Source organism: Suricata suricatta, chromosome 10, assembly GCF_006229205.1.
Source record: "Suricata suricatta isolate VVHF042 chromosome 10, meerkat_22Aug2017_6uvM2_HiC, whole genome shotgun sequence".
NCBI classification, from domain to species: domain Eukaryota; kingdom Metazoa; phylum Chordata; class Mammalia; order Carnivora; family Herpestidae; genus Suricata; species Suricata suricatta.
In genome coordinates, this window is record NC_043709.1 from 55,921,882 (window position 1) to 55,949,679 (window position 27,798).

Genomic DNA, 27,798 nt, shown 5'->3' on the forward strand with positions numbered 1-27,798 from the left:
AGATAGCATATTTTTATCACTCTTGAAGGGTCCCTTATATCAGTATTTTACCCCCAAACCCTAAAGAAGCACATCTGATTTAAATCACTGTAGTGTAATTTTGCCTGTCCTTGAATTTCATATAAATGAACCTACGTATTTTCTTAACTGAATTCTGCTTTCTTTTACTTACCATAATAGTTGTGAGATCCATCCATGTTTTTGTGTATTTCAGTGATATGCCCGGCAAAGTTGCCTAGTCTCACTGGTAATGATTGAGTTACTTCTTTCTTCCCAAACCAGTCACAAAAAGGAAACAATTATCATAGTTGGTGTGCCTAATTAAAGTCCATCTCCTAGGGCTCCCTAATCATGTGTCCTTAGAGGAAGGCAAACACCAAAAGTTCATTCTTTTTTATTATGGCGCAGTATTCCATGAACATACAGTTTGTGTATCTATTCTCCTGAGCCCCCAAATTTTAAACAATTTAAAAACTATGCATATCAATTGGGAGTCATTTACTATTGATATACAAAATGGTAAAGGACAGGAAAGTTTACAGGAATTTTGCCACAGGTAAGTCAGAATTTTTAGCCTTTACCTATTATCTTCTTGCTTATATTCTTTCTATTTGGCCATGGATTAAAAGGGAGAAAATGCCCTCTGTCTCTGAGTGTCCCCTATATAAATAAATTCTTTTTGGCCTCATGCCTAGAAAGTTGTTTATGAGTTGATGGAAGGATATATAATTTCACTGTGCTCTGGAAGGTACTTATCTTGGCAGTCAAAAAATTTATGGGGAATATGCAGTATTCCCCCTGAAAAAATTGCCAGATTTTGGCTCCTAATCATCCTCCCCTGTATGATCCTATTTCCTTGCTCTCTCCTTGCCCCCTACTTCTGGCAGTCCCCTCTCTGCAGCTTTGAGCCACTGAGTGTCCTCAGGAGACATCCTGTCTCAAAGTTGTACTGTTTGCCTGGATGAAATGTACAATGTGCACAAATAGGTTGTAGGAAAGCACATATCTTGGCTCTCCTGGGACATTAATGTCTTTGCTTTGTTCTAGTCAAGTTACATATGAAATAGTTCCTCTGCTTTTCTGACCATCCCAAGCCCCTCATTCTCTCTCTATACTGAATAACCCATGAAGAGTGGAAATTACTTCTCTGCTTTTAACCCGTTTCTTACTAGCTTTATCTTGCTCCTTAAGACTTTTTTTTTTTTTAGTTAATTGTCTTTGTCTTGTCCCTCAGCTACAACTTTTGCTTTTTGCATTGAAAAATTTGTTTCCAGGAATTTGTTGCCCCAAGAGAAAGGGAGACTTCTACATAGGATTACAGGACTGGAAATTGCCATAGCTAAAGATTACTTTGGAGAACAAAAGAGAACCTCAGCTCAAGCAATACAATTTTGAACTCAGTGTATTTTTCAACAGATAGTACCACTCTGACCTCTTATAACTAGCCTTTAATAACTTGAGAATAGCTTCTTTTATCTTAGACACAAAATGGTGAGGAAACTTAAGACCATGTGATTTGAAGACTGACTTAATAGTGTTCGGTGAACATACACCAATTTGTGAACCCATTCTCCTGAGCCCCCAGATTTTAAACAATTTAAAAAATATGAGTATCAATTGGGAATAATTTACTCTTGATATACAAATTGGTAAAGGATAGGAAAGTTTACAGGAATTTTGCCACAGGGTAAGTCAGAATGTTTAGCCTCTAGCTATTGTCTTCTTGCTTACATTCTTTCTTCTTGGCCATAAATTAAAAGGGATAAAATGCCCTTCTGTCTCTGAGTGTCCCCTATATTATATATTTTAATAGACACTTTTCCAACAAGTGTCTTCCTAGCCCTTCCAAGAAGACACCCAGATGGTTAACAGACACATGAAAAGATGCTCAGCATTACTCATCATCAGAGAAATAAAAATCAAAACCACAATGAGATACCACCTCACACCTGTCAAAATGGCTAAAATTAACAACTCATGTTTGAAACAACAGATATTGGCAAGGATGCGGAGAAAGGGAAAACTTTTTGCACTGTTGAGAATGCAAACTGATGCAGCCTCTCTGGAAAACAGTATGGAGGTTCCTCCAAAAGTTAAAAATAAACTATTCTATGACCCAGCAGTTGCACTACTAGGTATTCATCTAAATGATACAAAAATGCTGATTCAACAGGGCACATCCACTCCAAGGTTAGCACTGTCAGTAGCAGCACTATCAACAATAGCCAAAGTATGGAAAGAGCCCGAATGTCCATTGACTGATGAATGGACAAAGAAGATGTGGTATATATACACAATGGAATATTACTCAGCAATCAAAAAGAATGAAGTCTTGCCATTTGCAACAACGTGGATGGAACCAGAGTATATTAGGCTAAGTCAGAAATAAGTCAGAGAAAGACAAATACATGATTTCACTCATATGTAGAATTTAAGAAATAAAACAGATAAACAAATGAACTTAGGGGGACTTAGAAGGAAAGGAAAAATAGAAAAAGGGAGGCAAACCCTAAGAGACTCTTAAGTGCAGAGAACAAACTGAGGGTTGCCAGAGGGGTGTTGGGTGAGAGGAAGGCCTAGAGGGCTAAATGGGTGATGGGCATTAAAGAGGACACTGTTGGGATGAGCACTGGGTGTTTTATGTAAGTGATAAGTCACTGGGTTCTACTCCTGAAACCAGTACTACACTATACGTTAACTAACTAACATGGATTTGAATTAAAAAAAAAAAAAAAAAACCTAGCAGAGAGGGAGAAAGAAACTGGGAATATTTAGAAAAAGAAGTAAGATAAAGTTGTTTCCTGTATGGGGCGCACATGGAAGTGGGGCTAAGCTTATTCTTTATGATTTGCACAGAAAACTAAACTGGTGCCAGTGGCAGAAAGACTAGGAAGATGAGTTTTGTCTCTAATTTCCCCCCAAAAAAGGTTTATTCCTGGAGAAGACTTTCCCTTCACTAAAAGTATATAAAGAGAGTCAGGACGACCATTTTTCAGTCTTATTGATGATTCAGGAACTTGACTTAAAAGGACTATGGATTAGAAGGATGGAGGTAAATGAGAAAACTTCTTAGCCCCCTTCCAGTTATGAGATTCCGTGATTCCTTGGTATCTTTGGTAGACTTTCCATTCTGCCTAGTCTTTGAACATCTGTTCCTTAGTAGAAGTATTGGATAAAGGTTAAGAAAGCAAGTGCTAAAACCAGATCTCCTGGCTTTGAGTCCTGTTCTGCCATGTACCGGTTGTATGACCTTAAATTACTTAACTTCTCTGTACCTCAGTTTACTTATCTGTAAAATAGTGATAATAAATTATGTATCTCATAAGGTCATTGTAAGATTAAACAAGATACATAAAACACTTTAGGATAGTGCCTGACACAGTGGAAGCACTCTAAAAATTTTAGCTGATTATTATCATCTTTCTCTCTGCCCACTATTTCCACTTACAAACCTGGGCTTCTCTGTCTGGTTCAGGTAGTCTCTCTCTTCAGATACCATTTCTGACTATGTCAGGATGCTTTTGGCTAGAAGAACAGTAAACTCAAAAGAGCTTTAATGATAATAGAACTAATGACCTCACATATTGGGAGGTACAGAGCTAGTAGGATCCAGGCTAATTCCTCTATCTCTTAGCATCAAGGATCCAGGCTTATTCTTTCTGCTCCACCATCCTCTGCGAGTTGATAGAATATTGCAGTTCTGTATCATCTGCACACAAGAAGATAAATCATTTTTTTCTAGTGGCTTTTTTTTTTTAATAGAGTGAATGGCGTTTCCTTTTTTTTTCTTTTGAATTGCCTTTCTTTGAAGCCACTCACCTGGCAAGGTTCTCTCATATTTCACTAATGATGTTTGAGTCACTTGTCCCTTCCCAAACCAGTCACAAAGAGGAAACAGAATTACCACAATTGATCTAGCCCACCTTCTCAGACTCAGAGATAGGGTCACCTTCCTTAATCGTGTGTCCTCAGAGGAAGGCAAACAACCAATAGAAAAGTTGGGCTAGACTGTTAAGTGTGGAAGAAAGGGGAGATTTGAGTAGTGTGCTAGGATACCTCTTCCTCTGCTATTTGCATTTTCCTTGGAGTAAGACTTACTTTATCTTTAAAGCTCTTAAAGAGTCTGGTAGCCTTAGTAGAAATGCCTATCAAAGTTCTTAAAAGTGGAGGCGCCTGCCTGGCTCAGTCGGTTAAGCGTCTGGCTTTCGCTCAGGTCATGATCTCACGGTTTGTGGGTTCTAACCCTGCATCGGGCTCTGTGCTGACGGCTAATTCAGAGCCTGGAGCCTGCTTCAGATTCTGTATCTCCCTCTCTCTGACCCTCCCCTGCTTGTGCTATCTGTCTCTCAAAAAAAAAAAAAATTCTTAAAAGTGGATGGATCATTAGTCACTGTCTTATGGGTGTTTTTAAGAATCTAAAGCTCAAGTTTTTCTGTTTCCTAATGAATGAAGAAAACCATGTAGCTCCTTAAAATTGCACTTGGGGAGCACCTGGCTGGCTCAGTCGGTAGAGCATGGAACTCTTGATCTCAGAGTTGAGTTCAAGCCCCACATTGGGAATAGAGCCTGCTTAAAAAAAATAAAATTAAATTTTAAAAAAACCTCTGCAGATGGAATATATGACCACATTCCACAGGTGGCTATTATGAAAGACCTTTTTTGTTTGTTGTTTGGTTGATTTTTCCCATAGTGCTTTGGCTGAAAACAGAGTTTGGACACTGAAGTTAGTCTAGGTATCTAGATAGAGGAGCCTTTTCTGACTTACGTGTGAAGGGGAGCTGCAAAGTTGTCATTCTGATTTGAAGAAATATACCTATTTAGTAATTGAGGCCTGGAAAAAGAAATACCCAGTTGCTTTATATTTTTCTATATCATTGTCCCCCTTTTTAAATTGAGATATAATTAGCATATAGTTCTGTGTGAGTTTAAGGTGTACAACATAATGACTTGACATACATATATACCATGAAATGATTATCACAATGTTTATTTAACATTCCTCTCCTTACATAGCTACAAAAATTTTTTTCCTTGTGATGAGAACTTTTAGGATCTACTCTCTTAGCAACTTTCAGATTATACAGCAGCATTAACTATGGTCATCATGTTGTACATTGCATCCCCAGTGCTTCTTTGTCTTCTAAATGGAAGCTGCTACCTTTTGACCACCTTCATCCAATTTCCCCACTCCCCAACCCTCACATTCTCTTTCTGACAGAGAAATCTGTTTGAGCCTATATAGGCCTGAAAAAGAAAAATATTCCAGATCTATTCCATGATGAAAGAAGAAAACTTAATTTTGTGGGACTCCACAGCAGATTTAGCATCAAGATTGAACCGGTTTATAGCTCATTATAGGGAGAAACTAAAACTATAGCGTGTAAGAGTTAAGACTGCTTAAGATACTGTGCCAGGAGTTTTCTAGGAGCCGCTTGCAGGCCCCTCTCGGGAAGGTACAGAAAGGAGGTCTGATATGGGGAGGTGGGGGGAAATTGCACGAAGTCCTATTTAAGAACCCTTACGTCTACGGCCATACCATCCTGAACGCGCCCAATCTCATCTGATCTCGGTACCTATTTAAGAACCCTTCCAATTCTGATCTCTATCGATGTTTCCTAGCTAAGAGCTATGGGAAAGGCCTGTGCTGGGTGTTATTACACTTCAAACTGAAGAGAATGGATGCTGGATTCAGCCATGGGAGAAAAAATACATACATGTATATGCAGTCTTCACATACAGCCAATGATCCATAAAGCTTCATAGGTTCATAGGTTCTAAGTCTTTTTATAGAATCCTCTAGGTACTAGATCCAAGTAATTAAAAAATAGAATATTAGCCATTTTATTGTGTAGTTCGTTTCTTCCAGTATTTGTCCTCTTAAATTCAACTGTATGACTATGATTGTGTGAATGACTCTGGCCTTTTAAAGGGCCTTCAGGTAGCCCTCTGCAAACTAAGTCTGGGCAGCTGCCCAAGAGTCACCACAAGGTGAACAAAGCAATAATCTTGCAGACTGTTTAACTTAGGCCAGGATGAAATTCCCTGTGCTCCTCAAGAGCCTTTAGGGTCTTAACGTTTAAACTGATTTGAAAGAGGGAAAAAACGCCTGGTGTGACAGTTTTCTTGAATCATTGCTATTTGTTTAGCCCTTTTTCTAAGGCCACATGGAATAAATATGAAATCTGGGAGGGTTTCTCGTCTTTTTTTTTTTTAGGTTTATTTATTTAGAGTGAGAGAGAGAAAGCACAAGTGAAAGAGGGGCAGAGAAAGAGTAAAGAGTGAGAATCTCAAGCAGGCTGCACACTGCCAGCGCAGAGCCCAATGTGGGGCTCAAACTCACAAACCGTGAGATCATGACCCAAGCCAAAGTCGGACACTTAACCAACTGAGCCACCCAGGTGCCCACCCTAGTCTTATCTTTTTAAAGAAAGGAAAGAAGCATTCAGGATTGAAGTAGGCTGTAATCTATGTAAGGAGGAACTTCTGCAGACTCGTATTTGAGTGTGTGGTGGATTACCTTATTGACTTCATTATGGGACTTCAGGTGTCACTAGTAAGTGAAGAGCTGACCACCCCTGCAGTACGGATGACCTGTATCCTCAGGAGGCTGTAGAGTGACTGAACAAATAACAAAGCACAGATTTTCTCTTCCTTCAGGGAGAGACCCAGTTTTTCTGAAGGACAGCTGACTACAGAGTTCTCTACTTCTTCGGTTTGCTTAAGATAAAGGAAAGAATTTAAGAGTCTATAACCATCTTCTGATTTTGCTGCTTTTGGGTGGGGGAGACACTTGAAGTTGGTAACATTGTTGTGGTTTGTGGTAACCGTGGAAGTTCTCCCTTGGGAAAGGAGAGTAGTCCTCTGGTGGTGAATAGAGCTTTATTTTGTTTTTCTTCTTTTTGGAGAGAGTCTAGTGAGTTAACTCTATCATGTGCTCAAGCTGAAAATGTGAGCAGATTTCTGTAGGAAACAGGGGAGGGCAAATAAAGTGCTAAGAGGACTCATACTATGTTGCTTTCTAACTGAATCCTAGTGAATCTCAAAGTAATTATGCTGGGTAAAAGAATCCAGATAATGTATGATGTAAAATTCTAATAAATGCAGGCTAATCTGTAGTAACAACAGATCGGTGGTAGGTTGTGGATGATGGAGAGGTGACGAAGTGCTTACAAAAGAGCAGGAAACTTTTGGGGTGATGAATGTGCTCACTGTATTGATCATAATGATGGTTTCACAGGTGTGTGCATGTTTCATAATTCATCAGATTGTACATTTTAAATGTGCAGTTTATCATATGACAGTTTTACCTCAGTAAAGCTTTTACTGTTTTGTTAAGATTTTATTTTTAAGTAATCTGTATACCTCTGTAGTTTTGTGGGGTTCAAACTCACAACCCCAAGATCAAGAGTTGCACATTCCACCAACAGCCAGCCAGGCACTGCTACCTCAATAAAGCTTTTTTTTAAAAAAAGAAATTAATCCAGGGACAGCAATTACTCAGGGACCCTTTTTTGGATTACAAGGTAACTGCTGCAGACTAGTATGGGAAATACAAGTCTTATGTGTATGTTAAGTATGGATAAACACTTCCTATTTAATACATTTGATGTTTCTTTAGGAGTCCATAGAGGCTACTGTATTATACTGAAGAAGATGTCTAACAGTAACACTACTCAAGAGACCCTCGAAATAATGAAAGAGTCAGAAAAAAAACTGGTGGAAGAATCTGTAAACAAAAACAAGTTTGTATCTAAGACTCCAAGTAAGGAAGAAACTGAGAAAGAGAGTGAAGATACTGGTTTGCGTCAGGAGACACAGGTAAGAGTTAGAAGTGCATCAAATGCACACTCGTTATACTGGAATAGAAATGTCATCATAATTGGTATTGGCAATTGGTAAGAAGCCAGTCACTTGATTCTTCCTAAAAACCTATTTTCTAACTTTCAAGAACTATCTCCTTCCTTTTTTATAGAATGTCCACAGTGAATTCTAAAGAAGAGTCATTTCCTAATCCATTCGGACCTAAGTTACACTGGTTCTTGCTACCTTGTGATATTTTTTAACTAGCAAAAAATAAACTGTATACAAACACATATTTAACAAGTCATAATATGGCTCATACAATAAATTGTAATAAATAACTACAGCTGCCTGGCTTAACACACAGTGTTAAATTCGTATCCTGGTTGTGTTAAAACAGTCAGCATTTTCTGGGTCAGAAATAATCCCTGAACTTGCCACTTGGTAAGTGAGTGAGAAGAATTTCACTCTTTGGTTGCCATGTTGTTTTCCATCCAGATTCATAGTGCAGTGCAGATATGATGGCAGTAGATGGCCAGCAGATCTTCCTCAGGGCTCCTGCTTGAGAGTCCAGGCAGCTCAGACTCTGAGCCTCCTCTAGTTTACCTGTTCCAGTCCTTCTGTTCTCTGTAGTCACTGCTAGTTTCCTGTGTTACCCAGATCCAAATTATATAAATCCTTTCCTTCATGCCCAGGGTTAGACTGGTCTTTATTGTATGCTTAGGAGATAGACGTCTTAACAGTAAGTAGTTTAAAAAGCAGTGGCAGCCACATTTTGGAGGACCTAGAAACTTGAACAAACATGATTTCTTTTGACAACCCAATTCATCTAGGCTTTTTCTTCTTAAGAGATTAGAACAGCAACAGCATAAAGGGATGAATTAAAATCAGACAGCTCACTGAAATATTTTGTTTTCCTGATACCTGTTCTTCCACTGACTCTCCACTTACAGTTTGCCAGATCTCTGTCCTGGCTGCTTTTCTTCCCATTCTCCTTTGCATGTGAGTTGTCATTCCCCGCCCATCCTTCTAGAGTTTGTAGAGACAATCTGCCACTGTTCCAGCCATACTTTCAGCCTCCACTGATACCAATAATGAATTTTAAATCCTCAGGACAGCTAAGTGATGAATGTTTAATTATGTGCTGTCATGTTACATGGAAGATAATAATTAAATGAACTTTTGGATCCAAGTTATTCAAAGGAGACCACTTGAAGTGGTGTTCTAAATTCCTGTTGTGTGTACTTCTTGTTGATAGGCAGGAAAGAAAGGATGTGTATAGGTATTACCACACCCTATAGACACTCAGTTCAAGAATGTCTTCACCTGGATATACAAATAGGTCGTGTGGGAGCTTGGAAGGGAACCCACCTCTTCTCTGACTTGTTGCTGCTGCTGGAGCAGGTGGAGCTGATGCTGCCATCTACTGGACCTCCTGCTCCTTCTAGAAGTCTTTAGTCTTGTCCCACCCTTCAGAAACCCTTCCCCTCCACCATCTCCCAACAGATCACATCCCACTTCAACAGCACTAAAAATTCTGCTCTTTTTCCTACCTCTCCCCACTCCAAGCCCCCATTCAGACCCTGAAAGTCTTCCCAGGGGTCTTACTGATGCTGTCAAGGGAGTGCCTCTTATGAATTAGGGATGGAAAGTTTGCAGAAAGAAGTCTTTCATTACTTGCCCAGTGTGAGATGTAGAATCAGCAATTGGAACTCAGAACATCTTTCACATGCAAACAGTGCTATAAAAGGCAGGTTCTGAGATTCAGTTTAGAATGGACAAATTAACCTTGATTTAACATCTACCTTCAGCAAACCAGCTGAGTGTGACCTCCTAGCTGGGCTTTCTGCCTTTAAATTTGTGATCCTTTTGGATTCATCTACCAAACTGCTTTATACAGATGGCCATGAAATTAAGATCTGGTTATGTTCATTCTTTTCAAACTTTCTGTGTGTCTCATTGTCCTAGGCTAAGACCCAGATTTGTCAGCATGGCATATTGTGACCTAGTCCCTTGCCTGCCAGCCGTCCGCCTCTGGCATTCTGTGCTTTAGCATTATCTGATTCATTGGTCCCTGTTATAAGTGCCTAAAAGTTTGGCGAAAGCAGCTTTCTCTGCCTAGACTGCCTTCTGTGGTATTCTTTTCCCAGCCTCCTCTAACCCCTGAACCTCCCATGCCAACATCTGTCTAATACCGAATTATCCATCAGAACTCGGTTCAGATGTTTCTTTCTCCAGAAGGCCTTCCTTGACAACCTTACTCACCCACTGCAGGTCTACACTGTATAATTCTTTGAGTAATGCCTATCTCTGTCTCCTTCAGAGAACTATAAGCTCAGTGAGGCCCAGGATTAGGTCATATTGGGCTCACCATTGTATCTCTTAAGGCTCAACTCAGTTCTCTGCAGGCACTCAATATCTGTGAATGTATGTATTTGTGAATTACCAGGTCTGGCTTAGACACTTGCCCCATGTGCTTCTATAGCACTGCTTAACTATTTCTGTAATGCATTTGTACTGTATTATAATTGTCTATTTGTCTGTCTTCCCCAACAGGATTATGAGTCCCTTTTGGACAAGGTTTGTGGTTTTTCTCTCTGTATCCTCCAGTAGTTAGCATGGTGCCTGGTACATATTAGACTTACAGTGTGTGTTTGACAATGAAGTGAAAACTATCCATTTTGGGAAATAAGCAGACTCATACATTGCTTGTAGGGCTATAAATTGGCATAACCTCTTTGAAGGGCAATTTGGCAATACTTTATAAATTATAATCTTTAATTTAAAAAATTTTAATTGGACTACAGATATACTGTATTTATAGATATGCTTAATGATGTCATTGAAGCATTGTTTATGAACAAAAGATCATAAACATCCTAAATTGTGTGATTTAAGGGACTAGTAAAGTAAGTTATGGGATAGCCACAGAGTGGAATACCATATTAGACATTAAGAAAAATGTCTTCTATAGAATAACATCCATTAAAAAAAGGCCTGTGTGTGCACATGTACAATAGGCTTATACATATTCATAAAAGATATATGGAAAGATGACAAGAAAGTCAGTACTACTTGAGTCTTTAGGAGAGAACCAGGTAGCTGGGGGACAGATATGAAAGGAGACTTGCTATTGTATATACCCCCATTATACCTCTTGAATGTTTGTGCTCTGTGTACTTTACCACCTTTTTGAAAAAAGTGATAAATGCCTCTTCGTATTCCTGGACTATGGCTCTTCCCTCACTGTGACCATCTCTTAACATTGACCAGAGTCACCATCATTTCTTTTTCCATCTGCCTTCCTGGCTTTCCATTTTGCATTGTGGCCATGTTGTCTGGTAACTAGTGAAGTGAAGAGGACAGAGGAAAGAGAAATCCTCACCTACCCAGGACCGTGCTGGGACTCTGCCTCTGACTTGTTTTCCTTTCCCCACCCAACCTCAGTCTTCTCCATACTCCAGTGGCAGTGAGTTCCATTCCAAACATTGGAGAAGCCCTAGGTACTTCATCCCATACGTAACCCTACCTCACCTCTTCCCCAATGCCCCCATTTTGACTTTTCAGCTGTTCAAAAACCCCATCAATTAATTAGTTGTTTCTCCCTTCATTCTACCACGGGCCCTCATTCTTCATCTTCGTCAGCTTCTATTCTGCTCCTTACACACTCTTTTTACCCTCCCTTTGCTCTGGAAGTCTTTTCCATATCTTCCATGCTGCTTTATTTTTATCCTGTCCCAGACAGGCTATAAGAGCCACAACCAGGAGCTTAGAACTGGGAGAATTCTCATCTTCAGTGAGGAAGGCATTTGGCAAGAAGTGTCTTCATTCCATATCAGCAGCCATAGGGACAAGTCCTTTGAGTATCTCAAGTTGGAACTCTGAATGTGTTTTCCTATAAAGATGTTATTATAAGTGATGATTAAGGACGGTATTACCTGTCCATTATGGGTTAAATAGGCTCCTGTGATCATGTCTTTGCTATGGTAGTGACTGTTCCAGAAGCCTCCTAATCAAGAGAGAATTCTGTGGTCTATTCAAAAGCAAGTTTTATTAATCTGTGAAATAGGCTAACCAGTAAGTGTCTTCTTATTCACATTCTTCATGGTAAGTGGTGATTCATCTGTAGGTGGCCTGTGGTCCCTTCGTATCACAATTACTAGATTTGTAGCAGAGTGGGATGGGGGAGGACAACCGCACCAAGTGGGTCATATCATAGTTCAGCTATTGGAATGGCTTTACAGTTAGTGCTTTTTCTTTACAAACTTGTATTGTTTTTAACCTAAATGTTGATTTTCTACACCTTTAATATTTTCTAATCCCCTTGTAACAGAGGCGGACATCCAGCCATGGTCATGCCAGGAAAAGAGCCAAGGTGAGAGCCCTTTCTCTATGTAGTAGTCCCCCCCTTATCTGAGGTTTCACTGTCCATAGTTGTACTGACCACACTTCAACCATAGTCCAGGAGTAGGTGATCCTCCTTTTGACCTATCATCAGAAGGTCATCGGTAGCCTAATGATACGTCACAGTGCCTGTAGCACGCACCTCGCTTCGTCTCATCGGGTAGGCGTTTTATCGTCTCACATCATCCCAAGGAAAAGAATGAGTATACAACAGGGGGACATTTTGGGAGAAAGAGAGAGAGGCCACATTTATATAAGTTTTATTATAATATAATTGTCCTATTTTATTATTGTTAACCTCCTACTGTGCCTAATTTGTAAATTAAACTTTATCTTAGGTATATGTGTATGGGTAAAAACATAATATATATAGGGTTCAGGACTATCCATAGTTTTACGCATCCACTGGGGGTCTTGGGAAAGTGTCCCAGGTGATAAGGGGGGACTACTGTAGCTTCTTTTCTACTGTTATTAGTAATACATTTCACAATGGACTTATCACTAATACCTAATTTATATGGATTTATATAGGCAAAGTTTTTCTGCCTGCATTTTATACTTTAATTGTGAATGTGCACACACGCATGCACACATTTCCAATTGGAGGGTCTGGCTTTATTTTTCTCCATTATCTTTAGTTCAGCCACAGTCCATTTCTGATGCCCAGCTATAGCCTCTCACAAAGCCTGAGCAAATCAGTATTGGTTCTACTGGAAAGCCAGTTTCTCTGTTCACCTCTGGTTTCTCTCGGAGTACTATATTAGTGTTATTTTTTCCTTCAACATTTTTTCCCATTTATCCTTTAAGACAAATCTTACACCATTAGTAGAAATGACTCAACATTTTTGGACATCCTAAAAATACAGCCTTTGGCGGGGAGGAGGGGTTATTTTTTAAGTTGGACCAGGGAAGAGGATTTTGTTTTTAATCATTTTATGATAAAATTAGCACATCACAGATTATTTTGAGCAGTGTTATCAAGGAGGACTATATGTGTTAGTGTGTGATGGCTTTTTAATTTTAGTTGCGGGAACAGTAAAACATTAAACCTTTCTTGGGGCACCTGGGCTGCTCAGTGAATTGAGCATCCAGTTCTTGATTTCAGCCCAGGTCATGATCCCAGGGTCATAGGATCAAGCCCTGCATTGGGCTCCGTGCTGAGTGTGAAGCCTGCTTAAGATTCTTCTCTCTCCCTGTTCCCCTCTCCCCCTCTGACACATGCACGCTCTCTCTCTCTCTCTCTCTCTCTCAAATAAAAAGTAAGGGGCACCTGGGTGGCTCAGTCAGTTAAGTGTCTCGCTTCAGCTCAGGTCATGATCTCACAGTTAGTGGGTTCGAGCCCCGCGTAGGGCGCTATGCTGACAGCTCAGAGTCTGGAGCCTGCTTCTGATTCTGTGTGTCCTTCTCTTTCTGCCCCTCCCCTGCTCATGATCTGCCTCTCTCTGTCTCTCAAAAATAAATAAATGTCAAAAAATTTTTTTTTAAAATAAATAAAATAAAAAAATAAATAAATTTAAAAAAATCTTTCTTGCAGTGAGAAGAATTGTCACCAGAGTAATAGTTAAGGGTGTCTGCCCCATCCCATTTCCCCCAAAAAAGCAATGGCAGAATTTGGGAGTGGCTCAGCCAGTGTGTGGCTTGGGGTTTGAAGACCACACCTAGGATAAATTGACTCTGTGTCTTGCTTGACATGGCCTAATCCACAGTGATGGGCTTGATATTAAAGTTTATAATAGAAGGTGTTCAGTTCTACTTAACTTCCACCCAAACATTTTGAGGTAAGTAAGACAGTTGTTCTGTCCATTTTACAGGTGAGGAGACTTGAGTTTATAGAGACTGAGTGAATTTAATAGGCTATCCATTAGTAAGTGGCAGAACTTGGCTTGAAGTCAGTTCTTCAGTTTTGCAAGTTCTTTTCACTATAATCCACAACCCAGGACACACATGCCATGTTTTGTGCTATTGTATTTACTGTAAGCCTTTATTTTATTATAAGAACTCTTAGTAAATGTGTATAGGTAGATTTCCAATGAGTCAATTCTATAATTTTTGGCTTTGGGGATCCTTAGGAGAACAATGATTTGCAAAGTATTCTTTAGCCAGCGAAAGTAAACCAAGTGTATTAGCTTTTTACCACATTAAATCCTAAATGTTATAACATTTTCTTTCTCTTTACTCTTTTTTTAGACACTTCTTTCCATACCCTTGCCACCTCAGGTTTAGAATCCTTTAGCATTTATTATCTACTCTGTTCTAGGCACTACACTTTATGTCACTTAAGTCTCACAAGCCATCCTTTAAAAAAAATAATTTTTATCCCCATTTTATTAAGAAAAACAGAGATCCAGAGAGGTCAGGTAGGTTGCTCAGGATCTGTCATAGCTCACCAGCACAAAAGCAAGAGTTGAAGCTAGGACGTCTGGCTCTTAAATCCAGAGTCTACTAAGCTCTGCGACTGTGTGTTTTCAGTAAACCTCTGAATCTGAAATTGGTAGAGAATGGAGGAAAAGCTAAATGAAGTGGTTTTCCTATCATCTGTTCAACTAATGTAAGCAGGGAAATTATCTTCGGAGTAAATCAGAAACTGGCGAGTAAGTCCTGTTTGAAGGGGAAACAAAAAGACTACATAATGGAAGCAACAACTAACAAAGCCAAAGAGGATACCCTTCATTCAGCGAAAAGCTTCATTCAGCAAATGGATAATATATATTTGGGTTTTTTTCAGTCTAATTCCAAGCTTAAGTTGGTGCGCAGCCTGGCAGTGTGTGAGGAGTCCTCTGCCCCATTTGCTGATGGGCCACTAGAAACCCAGGTAGGTCCTTTATAAGAGAAAGTGTAACTTTTGAGTTTGGCCGTTGTTTGTAGAATTGTAGTAAAACAACCACAGCATCAACATTAGGCTTGGAAATCAGGGTAGCAGGGGCTTCAAAACAAGTGGTTGCGGTAAAGCAGGGGGCATGGGTGAGAGCATGACAGGTAGGTCTTCACACCACCTGCGATGATGCAGACGAGGACATCCCAGTGTTGAATATTGTTTTCCCACCCACACTTCTTCCCTCTGGCGGTTAGAACCATATCCATCCAGTTCCTATGCCAAGAACAGCTAGTGTAACTTAAGCTCTCCCTACAGTGGCTATGATTGTTGGCTGAAAAGCTTGGCTTTTTACCCTTTTGGTAGAACAAAAGCTAAAACAATTTAATTAACAAAATACTATCTTCTGCAAGAAAGTGCTGCGACCCAAGATTTCCCTTCTAGGAGATTTCAAGGGAGAGTAAAATCCTGTGGGAGAATTGAAATCCTTTCCCTCCTTTGATTGTATTCCTCTTTTCCCTTATCCAAGGATATAATTCAGTTGCACATCAGCTGCCCCTCTGACAAAGAGGAAGAAAAGTCCACAAAGGATGTCTCTGAAAAGGAAGACAAAGAGAAAAACAAAGAAAAGGTCCCAAGAAAGATGCTTTCTAGAGGTGAGAACTTTCGCCACCTCTCACGTGTCCTTTCACATGTCACTGCTCTGCAGTGTCCTTTCCCTCCAACTTGCAACCTGCAGACCTTACTGGCCCAACAGTTCCTAGTGTCTTGCTGGCTTGGGGAGGTACCTAACTGGGTAGGTTACTTTCTTTGCTGATTTAGCCAACCCTGCCTTAGGGGCTAACATGCTATAGAGAGCTACTCCGTTAACGTTGGCATTGTCTATAAGAAGTCATTGTAGTTGATTCTGATTCTATTTCTGCTCTGGAGTAAGTAGTGACATGATTCATCACTAGTAGCAGATCCTCCAGAAATCATTTATATTTTGATTTGGAGATGCTTAGAGTGATCTATTTAAAATCAGGTTTGTATCTAATTATTAAGCTGTCTTTGGTTTTAAACTCTTGGGCTGGCAGCAAAAAGACCTGGTCCAAAAAAGTTATAGTTGAGAGGAAAAAGGCAATCTTGGGATTAAATTTTTGTAAATAATAAATAACATTTGATGAACCTGTTTGCTAAGATTCTGGAAAATTAGGCCCCAGCTGTCTTACCTGGAAATTATTTTCTTTAACTAGAATAAAATCCGCTGCGTTTTGGTTAAAACATTCAGCAAATTTTAATTATAGTAAGGTAGCTTTTCAGTGTAATATCAATGCAACACTGTGACCCAGATTCTACCTTCCATCATTGTCATGGGGAGTTGGGGCCAAGAGCTTGACAAATCAAGCATCATTCTGGTTTTTAAGCCAAAGTCCTCATTGGGTTGTAGGCTTTTGCTTAAGATTAGATTTCATGCAAGGCGGTTTCATTTATTTTAAATTTCTTTTGTTGTGGTGGTTCTAGACTCCAGCCAAGAATATACAGACTCCACTGGAATAGACCTACATGAATTTCTTGTAAATACACTGAAAAAGAACCCAAGGTAAAAACATTATTTCATGGAAGGGGGATAACAAGGCCCAGCAGAATGCCTAAGAGGCCAAGTAGCTTTTCAGAATTTTTCCATTGTTCAAATCTAGGATTCCTCCCCCTCCCCTACCACTTCCCTCCAGTGTAGTTTTATAATCTGTGAGGGATTCATACTACTCTGGTGTTAGGTGTCTGCTTTCAGAATAGTTGAGACAAATTCCAGGGAAGGAGAATGCAGAGACAAAGAAACCTAAAGCCTTGGGCTTTTGATTTAAAAGTACAGGGGGGGAAATTGATATGTATATAAACTAAATATACATCTATAACCAGGTGGAATGTAGACTACTGATTAGATTTGTAAGTATAAAGTATGTGTTTAAATGAACATACCTGCCAGCAGAATTAGGTTTCTGATAAGGAAAACAAAGTACATGATTAGGAGGATCTGCAAAATGATTGTTTTTCTACTTGATTGTTTTTGTTTTTTAAAGTAGTGTGAGACAGGCCCGTGAGGTCCATCCACATTATTGGTCCGCTGTTGGGGGCTGGATGTGTCCTCCCTTCAGCTTCTGTAGTGTGCAGGTTTCAATGCTTTCAATGTCTATGGGAGGGCTGCTTTTTGTTTTGTTTTGTTTTAATCTTTTCTAAACAGGGACAGAATGATGCTGCTAAAATTAGAACAGGAGATTCTGGAATTTATTAATGACAACAAGTAAGTTACTTGAACGAAATACACCTTTAAACGTGGGAGGGGGCACTGAAAAGAAATTTAGGTACAACTTTAGGATATCCTTCTTTCATCTTCCCCTTGAAGTCTGAATTTTGAAGTAATTTCTCACTGGGAACCTAAAGAAATTGGGAAGAAGTAGTCAGAGTGAATTAAAAAGCATATGTATGAAAAACAATTGAGGTTTCTAAGTTATTGCACAGACTTCAGTTGAAAAGAATTGATGTCTTTTCAGTAGCTAACCCTTGTCCCGTACTTATTCTTCAGTTTCTCCCTTTTTTCTTTGTAGAATATCATCCAGGTGAGGGAGACCTAGAAATAGTCTTAATGAGGGTAGTGAATCAGAGTGATCTATAAAATGCTTGCTATAGATAAAGAAGCTGAGAGAACCCTTTTGGTTCCCATTGAGTAAGGATCTATCTTCCTTAAAAAAAAGTCTGTTCCTCTTAAGAAATTCTCCATTTTAGACACTTGTAAGAAAAATTACAGTCGGTTATTATTGCTGTTGTTTGTCCTTATTTCACTTCCCTGCCCCCTGGTTTACCTTCAGTAACCAGTTCAAGAAGTTCCCTCAGATGACCTCATATCACCGGATGCTATTACACCGGGTAGCTGCCTATTTTGGGATGGACCACAATGTTGATCAAACTGGAAAAGCTGTCATCATCAACAAAACCAGTAACACAAGAATGTAAGGGAGGAAACCAGAGATCAGAAGATTTTCCTGGGATAGCCTCTAGGGTTTAAGAGGAAGGTGTAGGATCAAGAGGTCTCTTTCTGGGGAGGGGACAATGTGGAAGGTTATATTATCAATTCCTACTCTTCGTGAGGACTCGGAGATAGATTCTAGAAACACTTGTGTTTTGTGAAGACTGGCCCCTGGCCTCTCTTCACCTTTATTGATGGGACAGTTGTAACTTTGGAAGAAGACAACTTACAAAGAATAGACCTTGAGGATTTCACTGTGACTTTCAGGATGCTCCCCCTGAGGGAGAGTTGTGGAATTTAAGAGTGCTATACTAGAAGTTCTGCTTCCTAACAAAAGGGTCTTTTTCCTTCCTTCCTCGCCCAATCCAGCCCTGAACAGAGATTTTCAGAACATATAAAGGATGAGAAGAATACAGAATTTCAACAGAGATTCATTCTCAAGAGAGATGATGCCAGTATGGACCGAGATGATAACCAGGTGAAGATTGGAAAGGGGTGGGCCTATACAGAGAGATTGCAGTAAGAGAAACTGGGAGGGGAGAAGGATTTTTGTGGGATAAAGAAAAGTTGAAAATATCTTAGTATGGAAAAATCTGTTGAGTTCTACTGAGTTGGCTGTGGCTTAATTTTGAGGACTGACTACATTTGTTGAGCTGAATGCCACCCTCTTAGCCCCAGAGAGACATGGTGCTGAGTTTTGCTGGGTTTCCTTATTTGGCCTAGAACTCCCTGGATCTGCCACTGACTTCTGACTTTAGGTCATTTTGGGACAAAGCAAGGTCCCTTCCTGCTTCAGCCTTGATTCAGCTGATGGCTTCATTTTTTTTTTTCTTTAATAGTTAGGAATTTCTTTGGGAACCATTAAAAGTTACTTTATCCCACTTCTGTCTTATCCTAGCTCAGGGCTAGCCTTGGACTGGCAAAGTTGTGATGTAATTTACCCACTTATAAAGATGTTTCTGATCCCTTTCTGCAAACTCCTTATTTTCCCAACTCCTTCCACCAAGGTGAGTGAGTTGATTTGACATTTGATGCTGGGAATCTCAGGCAGTATCCACTTTTTAATCCATTTCTCTGGGAATAAAATGTGAACAGTCAGCCCTATCTCTTCACTCATGTGCCTGACTGTTGCCTTGACTGCTAGCCTATCCTTCAGATAGTAAGTTTTTGTTTGGGGATTAGTTTTCCCAGCCATATACAGTGCTTAGATCCAGCCAGCCTCTGTTTGACTGCCAAAGGAGGTTAGGTGGAGAACCGGGATTAAGGTTTGAAGAGCATGGTTGGGTAGAGCCAATATGAATCTTGCTAATTAATGATAACAATAATAATACCTTGCCTCTAGAGTCAAAATTAATATTCTTGGGATATTGTATGGTCTTGAGACCAGGACTTTTCCTGCTTGCTACTTGAGTATTTAAGGGAGTCCTTTTGAGAAAAATGCCATTATCTTTTGTGGACAAACACGCTGGGTCTGATTGAAAACAATGAAATATTAAAAAAAAAAAAGACAAAATTTTACAAATAAGAAAGAGCCTTTCCATCCTGATGCCCTTCTCTCCATTTTCCCAAAACCCTTTTTCTATGGATCAGGAATTATTCAGGCCTAGAGGCACATTGGGGCGGAGTGGAATCTGTCCATATTATGAACTTTTCATTTCTCAGCATCAGGCTTGATCCATAGTAGGGTAGGCTCTATGCATTTTCTGTCTGTGATATTAATAACAAATATATTAATTGTCATTTCTTTTGAGTGTTTCCCTGAACTAGATTCTGTTCTAAACACATTATGTGCATTATCTCTTTTAATCCTTTCCATAGCCCAGTATACATGGGGGTTTTTAGTGCCACTTTATAAGAAAACCAAGGCTAAGAGATGTTAAGTTACGTGCCTGAAATAACATTATTCAGAAGCGACAAAGCTGAAATTCTACCTGACCTCAAAGCCCATTATGCTTTTTCTGCTCTGTCCCTGGCTCACTGGTGCTAGGGGTACTTGAGGTCCTATGTCTTCTTGGAATGGGATTTATAAAAAGACATTTAGTAGAATGTAGGTTCTTACTGCTAGTGAGGGTTCAATCTAGTCAAAAGTTGGTACTCCTGGAGTTATCCTACCTGTGGAGATGGGTGAAGATCAGGAAGATCAGCGTAGAGCAGCAGCCTCCTTGGTTGCATCATCTGAAGCTTTCAGAGCCTCTGGATTAAAGGTCAGAATCTTTTATAACTGATGACATTCATTTGATGGGGTATCTCCCTAAGAGCGTCTTGCCTTCAAGAGCAGTATGGAAAAGGATACTGTATATAGCACCCTACCCGGGACAGTGCTCACAACTCAACAGGCCAAGAGAGGAAAACAATGGCGGAGAGTTGGGTGGTGGGCTAGCCAGAAGTGGTGGTCTGCCCAATCATCCCTCATCACCTTCTCTACGTGATTTTTCAGAGAATTTAAAGTTCTCTATCCTCCATTTCCTTCTTTTCCCTGTCACACTCTCTGTCTCTTCTCCCCACCGTACCTTATTTGTCTCTTCCTCACCCTCTCCATCCTTCTTTCTGTTCTGTTCTCCTTTTCTTTCTCTTCTCCTCTTTGTGTTGCTCTGTTCTCTTTCTTCTCTATTTCTGTAATTTCTGTCTCTTTTCCCTCCCTCCAGTGGCTATAGCTAAAATGAGAAAAAATGCTTAAGCTTTGAGGTTAGCTTCACTTGGATTTCATTCCCGAGGCCCTCTTTGCTGAGCTGTGTGTGACTTGGATCTTCAGGCCATGGCATTAGTGAGTAAAGAAGGGATAATATCAGGTGCTAGTTCTGTAAAACTCTTCTCTACATTCAGCTCTGCTAAATACGTTTCTTCTCCCTCGCTAGCTTCCTACTATCCCTTTCTTTCCCTCCAAACCAGTATTGTTTATTCCCTGGGCTATTCTCTTGATCCTTAGTACCTGATTACTAAAAGAAAGCAACCCAATCCTTATAAATAGTTGTTGTTCTTGACACTCTGGGTGGGGGTGGGGAGACGAAGAGGTTCCAGTCATCCAGAAAACCTGATCTCCCAAACTGCATGGTCAGATGTACCCAGTGAAACCTGTCCAACACTGGAAATTTTATTTCTTTTTTTTTTCCATTTTTTTGATGGCAACTATAAACTCTCCCGGTTTCTCTTCCTTGCTGGTGTGCAGTGAGCTTGCAGTACGAGGAGAACTTAACTAGCTTAATTCTGCTCATCGATCTAGATCAGAGTTCCATTGCAGGATGGAAGGAGGAGCAAGTCAATAGAAGAGAGAGAGGAGGAATATCAAAGGGTCCGAGAGAGAATATTTGCCCGAGAGGTAAGTGTAGCTTCTGAGAGTTGTCAGCCCATAGCTTTTAGCTCTTAATCTTTGGAACTGTGATTGGAATGAACCCTCCATAAATGTTTTGCTGTTGTCTTTTTTTAACCAACATCAGCCAGCCCCAATTTGGTTCTCAAATGTGGCTTACTGGGAAGCTGCAGGTTTTTATTTGTATTGTTTTTAATACATTTTGTTGTATGGCATATAAAGAGGACAAATGGAATGGCTGAATTTGGTAGATATTATTAGACTGAAAATAGAAATGGTTTTGGCAGGGCTTATGGAAGGGCCCTGACTCTTGCCTGTCAATCCCTTCTCCCACTTAACCTCTTTCACTCCCACTCTCCATTTTAGGCATCTTTGCTTCTAAGTGGAAGACTTAGAGTGTCCACACAGCCTGTATACATCCATCTTGTTTGGCCAGCCTCACTTTTAGGACATGTTGGTGGTTGTTAGAGCACAGATCTGGCATCCATTCTCTGAGCTCCACATTCCACATGCACAGAGGGTACCACTTACTATTCCCTCCTGTCTCTATCTGAACAGGAAGTCTCTTTCTTCCTATATTTCCTACCTTGCTTCTTAGAACAGGATGGACTCTGTGGGCCAAAAGACAACATGATCACTTTAGGCAACTTTATTCATAAGAAGTGTGGGTCATATTAAATATACTTGGTACCCCTGTATTTGGTGGCCTTTGCCTACAAGACTGAAGAGAAGTACAGCAGAAATTCAGGAAAGGCTTTAGATAAGCAAGAGAGGAACAGATCTCCAGAAAATGTAGGATCCAGATCGCAGCACTATCTTACAGTCCAATTAGCAAACAAAGGAGGAAGAGCCAGCCTACCTTTGTAATCAAAAGATGGCCAATTCTAATCAGTATACTTCGAAGAACACTACTCTCCTCTCATTTCCCCACCCTCCCCTCCGTCAGCAAGACAAAAAATACATTTAGCTTTCCATCATCACCTAGCTCAGAAAAGTATTGTCTCTGACTTCAAGAAAACTGAATTACTCTATGAACTTGTTCCATTGTCTCAGGAGACCCAAGTGTTCCAAGGATCCTCACTGGGGCAGATACACAACAAACCTCCTGGCCAAGGAGAAGGAATCGTCTTACCTTCTGTTATGTAGACTTCCATTCTGAGTCAGAAAAAATCTGTCCTCCAGATTATCCAACCATAGCCCAAAGAGGGTCCTCTGCCTTTACCTGGAAGCCAGTTGGGTGGAATGAGAGGAGAGAGGTCACTTGTACATGGCTGTGGCCGGCGATGACCCTAAGTTGTGGACAGAGCAGGTTGGTGGATGATAATAACAAACATTTATATAGTGCTTACTATCTTTGAGACACTGTTCTTAGCACTTTGCATAAACGCATTGAATCTTCACACTAGGTCTATGAGGTAGATTATGTTATTTTCCTCATTTTTTAAATGAGGGACTGAGGCATAGAAAGGTTAAGTAATCTTAGATCATAGCTCTAGTTAGTGAAAGGGTTGATATTTGAGCCCAAGAACTCTGGCTCCAGAGACCATGCTCTTAACCCCTAAAGTAAACCACCTCTCACTAGCTTGCTCTGCTCTGGGCTCTTCAGATTAGGAAGTACCAGTGACATCATAGCACAGCTGTCTGTGATGTGCTGCTCTGCTTCATTGACACATGGCAAATGACTGTCCCACCATGCCAGCCATTAGCAAAGTCATAGATCCTCTGAAAGCACAGGTAGCTTTTTCTAAGGTATTGGGGCTAATTAGGAACAACACCGGAACATATGTGTGTACAACTGTAACAAAATCACAGTTAGCTCTTCCCTCCTTTTTTTCTCCTGATTTCTAGTCTCTCAAGCCTCTACTCATTTAAGTATTCTTTGTTAAATCCTTGTGGATTTACCACTTTTCATTTCAGCACTTCCTAACTCTTGCTGTGTTAGAAGCATCAGGAATCTCAGAAGGTCTAGACAAGGAAGCATGTCCAGAGCCCACCATACTCCAGAGAGTCCCATGTGGAGAGGAACCTGGCCATTCAGAGGGAGCCGATTAAGGGTGGAGTTGTAGGTAGGGGCAGATGGGAGGACGAGGCAGGCCAACAAGAAAGGGAGGTGGCAAGAAGGGTGTTTGGATGGAAATGCTGCCGCTGCAGCCTTCTCTGGAGCCTGAGCTGTGTGCTGGGAGAGCTGCCCCCCTTAGGCTCTGCTCTGCACGGAGCCCACTCTGCTCAGCAGCTGGACACTCTTGGTACCTTTCTCTAAGGCTTGGGAGTGCATCATAACACTCACTTCACTCAGCTCAGTGGCTTTGTCAGGAAGTGATCCCCAAAAGGAATGTTTCAGGCTTTTAATTCTTTCATTTTTTCTAGGCTCCGAAAAAGTACCTGCTTCCCCAATTTCTTACTCTCCTTGGGTCTCAGGTCAGAATGTCTTTCATTTTGGCCAGTGTGGAGGATAGAAATGGAATAGTCACTGAGAATGACTTCGGAAAAAAACCTAAATTTCTTTCTCTTGTCTCCCTTTTCCCCTTCCCGTGATCACACTCTTTAGGACGAAGCACACCAATTATTATGCTGAGCTTTACCTCTAGAGAGAATAAATTTAGAACCAAAAAGGAAATAATAGGTTAATACTTTCCTCTTCCTCCTTTCCATATTCCCACTTTTATCAGCGTCTCTTTTTAAACACTCTGTGGGAAGGCTAAAAACACTGAATGAATGCTCTTTCCCACTAAAGGTGAGAAGTCAGATTGGGTATGTGGGTGTGGGTCATCCTGTCCCTGCTCCCTCTCTCCCTGTTGGGGGGTGAGCTTGGTTTGAGGACCTTGGGTATTCGTAGCATCATGGACACCCTTTTCGGTTATACCATGCTGTTTTCTTATAAGTTATTTTCCGTTTTCTCCCCTTCACCTAGACTGGCCAGAACGGATATCTAAATGACATCAGGTTAGTACCACTTAGCATGTTCCCTGCTTCTCATTGAGCTTTGTCAGTGAGGTTAATATAATCCTGTAATGATGCTTTTCTTTGATGTTAACCAACAGACTCTCCAAAGAAGCCTTTTCTTCTAGCTCTCACAAGAGAAGGCAGATTTTTAGGTACCTCTGTGTGATCTATATCTCTCCTTGTTGTTGTTTGTTTTTTTGTTTTTGTTTTTGTTTTGTTTTGCTGTAATCTTTTCAGCGGAGTAAGTTTGCTCCATGCATGGCTGCTTGTGGAATAATTCAGTTTGTGGTTTTTGCAACATTGGATATTTTTCCCAATTAAAAAAGAAATGGCTCCTGCTCAATGACTTTATTTTTGTTGTTGCTGATTTCATTTCAAGTCGTGGATAGGTGATGAAGGGGACCAAATAGGTGTGTCTGGGATAGGTACTGTCCATTTCCAAAAGTTGCTGGAATTGGGCTTTTGGGGGGGAATTTCAACAAGTATTTATATTAAGGTAAAAGAATGGGTATCTTCTGGCTACGTTTCCTAAATCTGTGAAAGACGTGAAAAGCTTACCCCTGACCCAGCATAGGGAGTGTTTTATGTCTTTAGGAAAGAATAGTACACACACACACACACATATATAAAAACACATACAAACATCTCTGTCTATGCCGTTTTCTCTTTGGGACAATGTAATCTGTAAGATGACCTCAGAAAAGACTTGTCTGCCTTAGAATGGTCTTAGAGCATGTCTTTTTTTATATGACCATCCATTGGTGAAAGCTGCTATATTAACTTCTTTGGGCCTAATATTCTCCATTTTCCACAAAGCTGTCATGAGACTCTCCCTTTCATTTCCATCTCTCAGTCCTACTCCAGAGGATCACCCAAGGAGGTGGTGAGAAAAGCACTTCATTAGGACCCTATCTGGCATCACCTCATTTTAAGTATTTTCTTCCCATTTTACCAATAGGACAACTACAGAGTAGAGAAAACCTGAGTATTCAATATTGAGATTCAGGTCTAACCCTTTCCAAAGGGCTTCTTTCCTTTTGAATCCTAAGCTTGATGGGAACTAACTAACTCAGAGTAGTCAGAGCTCTCATTCCCAGCACTTCAATTGTCCCTTCCCCCTTGTCACTTCTAAAGCTAGTCAGACCACATAGAAATTTGGATCGCAAGATTTCTCATTGTTGGAATGGGGCATTATCTCCTTTTCCATATCTCTGAACTCTTTTTCCTAGACCATCCTACCCTGAGGTCCATCCTAAAGCCCTTAGGGTAGTGATGGCTCTGCGTTGTTCATGGTGGTCAAGATTGATTTCCCCTTAAAAAAAAAAAAATCCCTGTTCCATATTGTATACTTCAGCTTCATGAATCATCCCAGAATATCTGTAATAAACAGGACTTTTAAACTAACAGGGCTTTATGGTAGCCACAGAATCCTGTAACTGATTCAGGTCTATCAGTGTCCTGATTTGTAAGCTGGTTTACATGGAAGAAAGAAAACAAAAGCAGAGAAATTAAGTGGCTAACCTAAGTTTATATGGCTATTAGTGGCAAAACTGGGACTCTTTGTCCAGTGTTCTTTCACCACACCACACCACACCACCCCACCCCAGCTCTCTACAAACATCACCCCTCCTCTCTGAGTAGTGTTCTGTTCGGAACCCTAATTCAGATTCACTGCCAAGATTGATGCCCTTACCAGTGCTGTGGAGCATTGAACTACATCAAATGTGCTGATAATAGCTCCAAGGATCTAGTGAGCAGGTATAAACCTGTCCTATCCACACCTTCTTTGTAAGCTGCTGCTTTCCATACTACGTGTTGGTGAAAGATCTAGGTCATCTAAAATGCAATTCCATGGACTCTCAAGGGGGTAACTTCTGTTTGAGTGCTAGTCCAGAATTCTGGTGATAAGAAGCTGGTCATCTCTAACTGCTTTATACCTTTCTTCCCAAGTGTGTGAAACAACTACTGATACACCACCTTCCATCATCCACTTTGACAATAACTAGGGCAACTTCTAGTTCTTTGGAAGATCCTATTCCATTGATAAATAAGCCATTACTGACATTTACTGTCACCTCTGACACAGGCCTCCCTCCCTACCCACTCCCCGGACCCGATAAACTGAACTTTTCACCATCATAAATCTGCTTGTGAAAGCTAGGTCAGTGTTGATTTTACAGGGGCATGAAGTGTGAATGCTCTGTCCTGCACCCACGTCTCTCTGACACCCACATGTAGCCCAATCCAGGGCTTAGAACCAAGTCTGGTAGCTTTCCCTAGTTGCCTTATGTTTAGTGAAGTGGAAGGACATGATTTAGTTGTAGAGAAGGAAAACCGATCTCTTTCCTGGCCAATACGCAACTCAGATTCCCTAACTCTTGGGGGGCGTGGGTAGTGTACTAACCCAGGCCAGATCATCAGACTAGCCACATTTTGAATGCGTGGCTGCCATTGTCGTGGGGGAACTAGATGAGTACAGAAGTGCTGCCACTTTGGCTCAGGCTTCCCAGGGTGTTTGGTTTGAAGTTGACTTATTCACTGTTTACCTCAGGTAGAAAGAGAAAGTAAATGGCAGAATTGTCCCAAAAGATGGTGCTGTGTTTGATTTAGGTGTAAAAGTCCATAGGACTTGTCTTGTAAAATTCAGGCTCTAATCTCTAATGAGCAGAGTCATCCATTGCCACTGCTGTGTCCCCTGCCCATAAACAGACACATCTTCATTGATTCCTCTCAGTAGACTTGCCTTTGTCCATTCAGTCAGCACTATTGGCTCTCACTTCAGGTCTGATTCTGTTTGTGGAGAGCCCCTGATTTATATTTCTTTCTTGTTTCCCATTCTACTTTTGACATTCCCAAGAGAAAAGGATAAAGTTTTAGGGAGACAGGGATATTTTCCAGTTCTCTACTCTTAACTTACAGAGAGAGAAGCACTGAGGTTATATATACATCAACTTGGGATTCAGAGAAGAATTAGCATGTCCCTAACCAGCTGTGCCGGTGTGTTTGTTCTTAGGCCACCATGATTGCCTTGACTAAAAGCTAAAATAGTGACCCTAGGCTTTATTTTTGCCCATTTCCCCTATAGTGCCTTTAGAGCAGATATTCTAATAAAGAAAGGTATTTTCTTGAATATTACCCTCATAAGAAAACTATCTCTTTTTATTAGAAAAACTCTGAGCCTCGTGTCTTTGAAACTAAGGGGATTGGGATGGGGTTTCTATTTGCTTTAGGTGGGATGGTAGTGAAAAGGAGGGAACCCAAGCTACTATGATTTTTGCTCACCTGTTCCCCAGTATATGTACCAAAATCTTTGTTGTTATTGTCTTTGGTTTCCTTAGTTCATTACTTCTTGGGGGTGTGAGATATGAAAGGAAAATTCCTGGTTCTTGGTTGCTTATTAAGAAGCAGTAAGGGCTCAATAATACTTGGGGGTTTTAGGTCACCCCCACCCATCTTGAGTACAACTGTTTATAATCAGAGACAGTGATTATAGCATCAGGATAACCCTGATGTGTCCAGAGCAAAAGA

The 27,798-nt window shown here is 40.5% G+C and overlaps 1 protein-coding gene and 1 long non-coding RNA gene across 20 annotated transcripts in view; one reads left to right on the forward strand and one right to left on the reverse strand.

Annotated features, from left to right (window-relative positions):
- Positions 1–27,798, forward strand: part of R3HDM2 (R3H domain containing 2) — a 126,980-nt gene that overhangs the window by 72,341 nt on the left and 26,841 nt on the right. For 9 of the 19 annotated variants that reach the window (XR_003914373.1, XM_029954430.1, XM_029954425.1 and 6 more), the window contains exons 2-12: positions 7,619–7,818; positions 12,134–12,175; positions 14,930–15,016; positions 15,546–15,672; positions 16,520–16,598; positions 17,238–17,297; positions 17,863–18,003; positions 18,390–18,498; positions 21,241–21,336; positions 24,239–24,270; positions 24,369–24,422. Coding sequence is in view for 18 of the 19 variants with exons in the window: in XM_029954430.1 (XP_029810290.1) it covers positions 7,654–7,818; positions 12,134–12,175; positions 14,930–15,016; positions 15,546–15,672; positions 16,520–16,598; positions 17,238–17,297; positions 17,863–18,003; positions 18,390–18,498; positions 21,241–21,336; positions 24,239–24,270; positions 24,369–24,422 (992 nt within the window). In the remaining variant the exon portion in view is untranslated. The remainder of the gene's footprint in view (positions 1–7,618; positions 7,819–12,133; positions 12,176–14,929; positions 15,017–15,545; positions 15,673–16,519; positions 16,599–17,237; positions 17,298–17,862; positions 18,004–18,389; positions 18,499–21,240; positions 21,337–24,238; positions 24,271–24,368; positions 24,423–27,798) is intronic. The other 10 variants (XM_029954429.1, XM_029954435.1, XM_029954439.1 and 7 more) reach the window with 4 other exon arrangements.
- On the reverse strand, positions 17,260–22,891 carry LOC115304304. The gene is made up of 3 exons (XR_003914374.1): positions 22,460–22,891; positions 20,133–20,213; positions 17,260–17,431 (listed from the first exon to the last, which is right to left on the reverse strand). It is a non-coding gene; the product is annotated as an uncharacterized LOC115304304 (long non-coding RNA).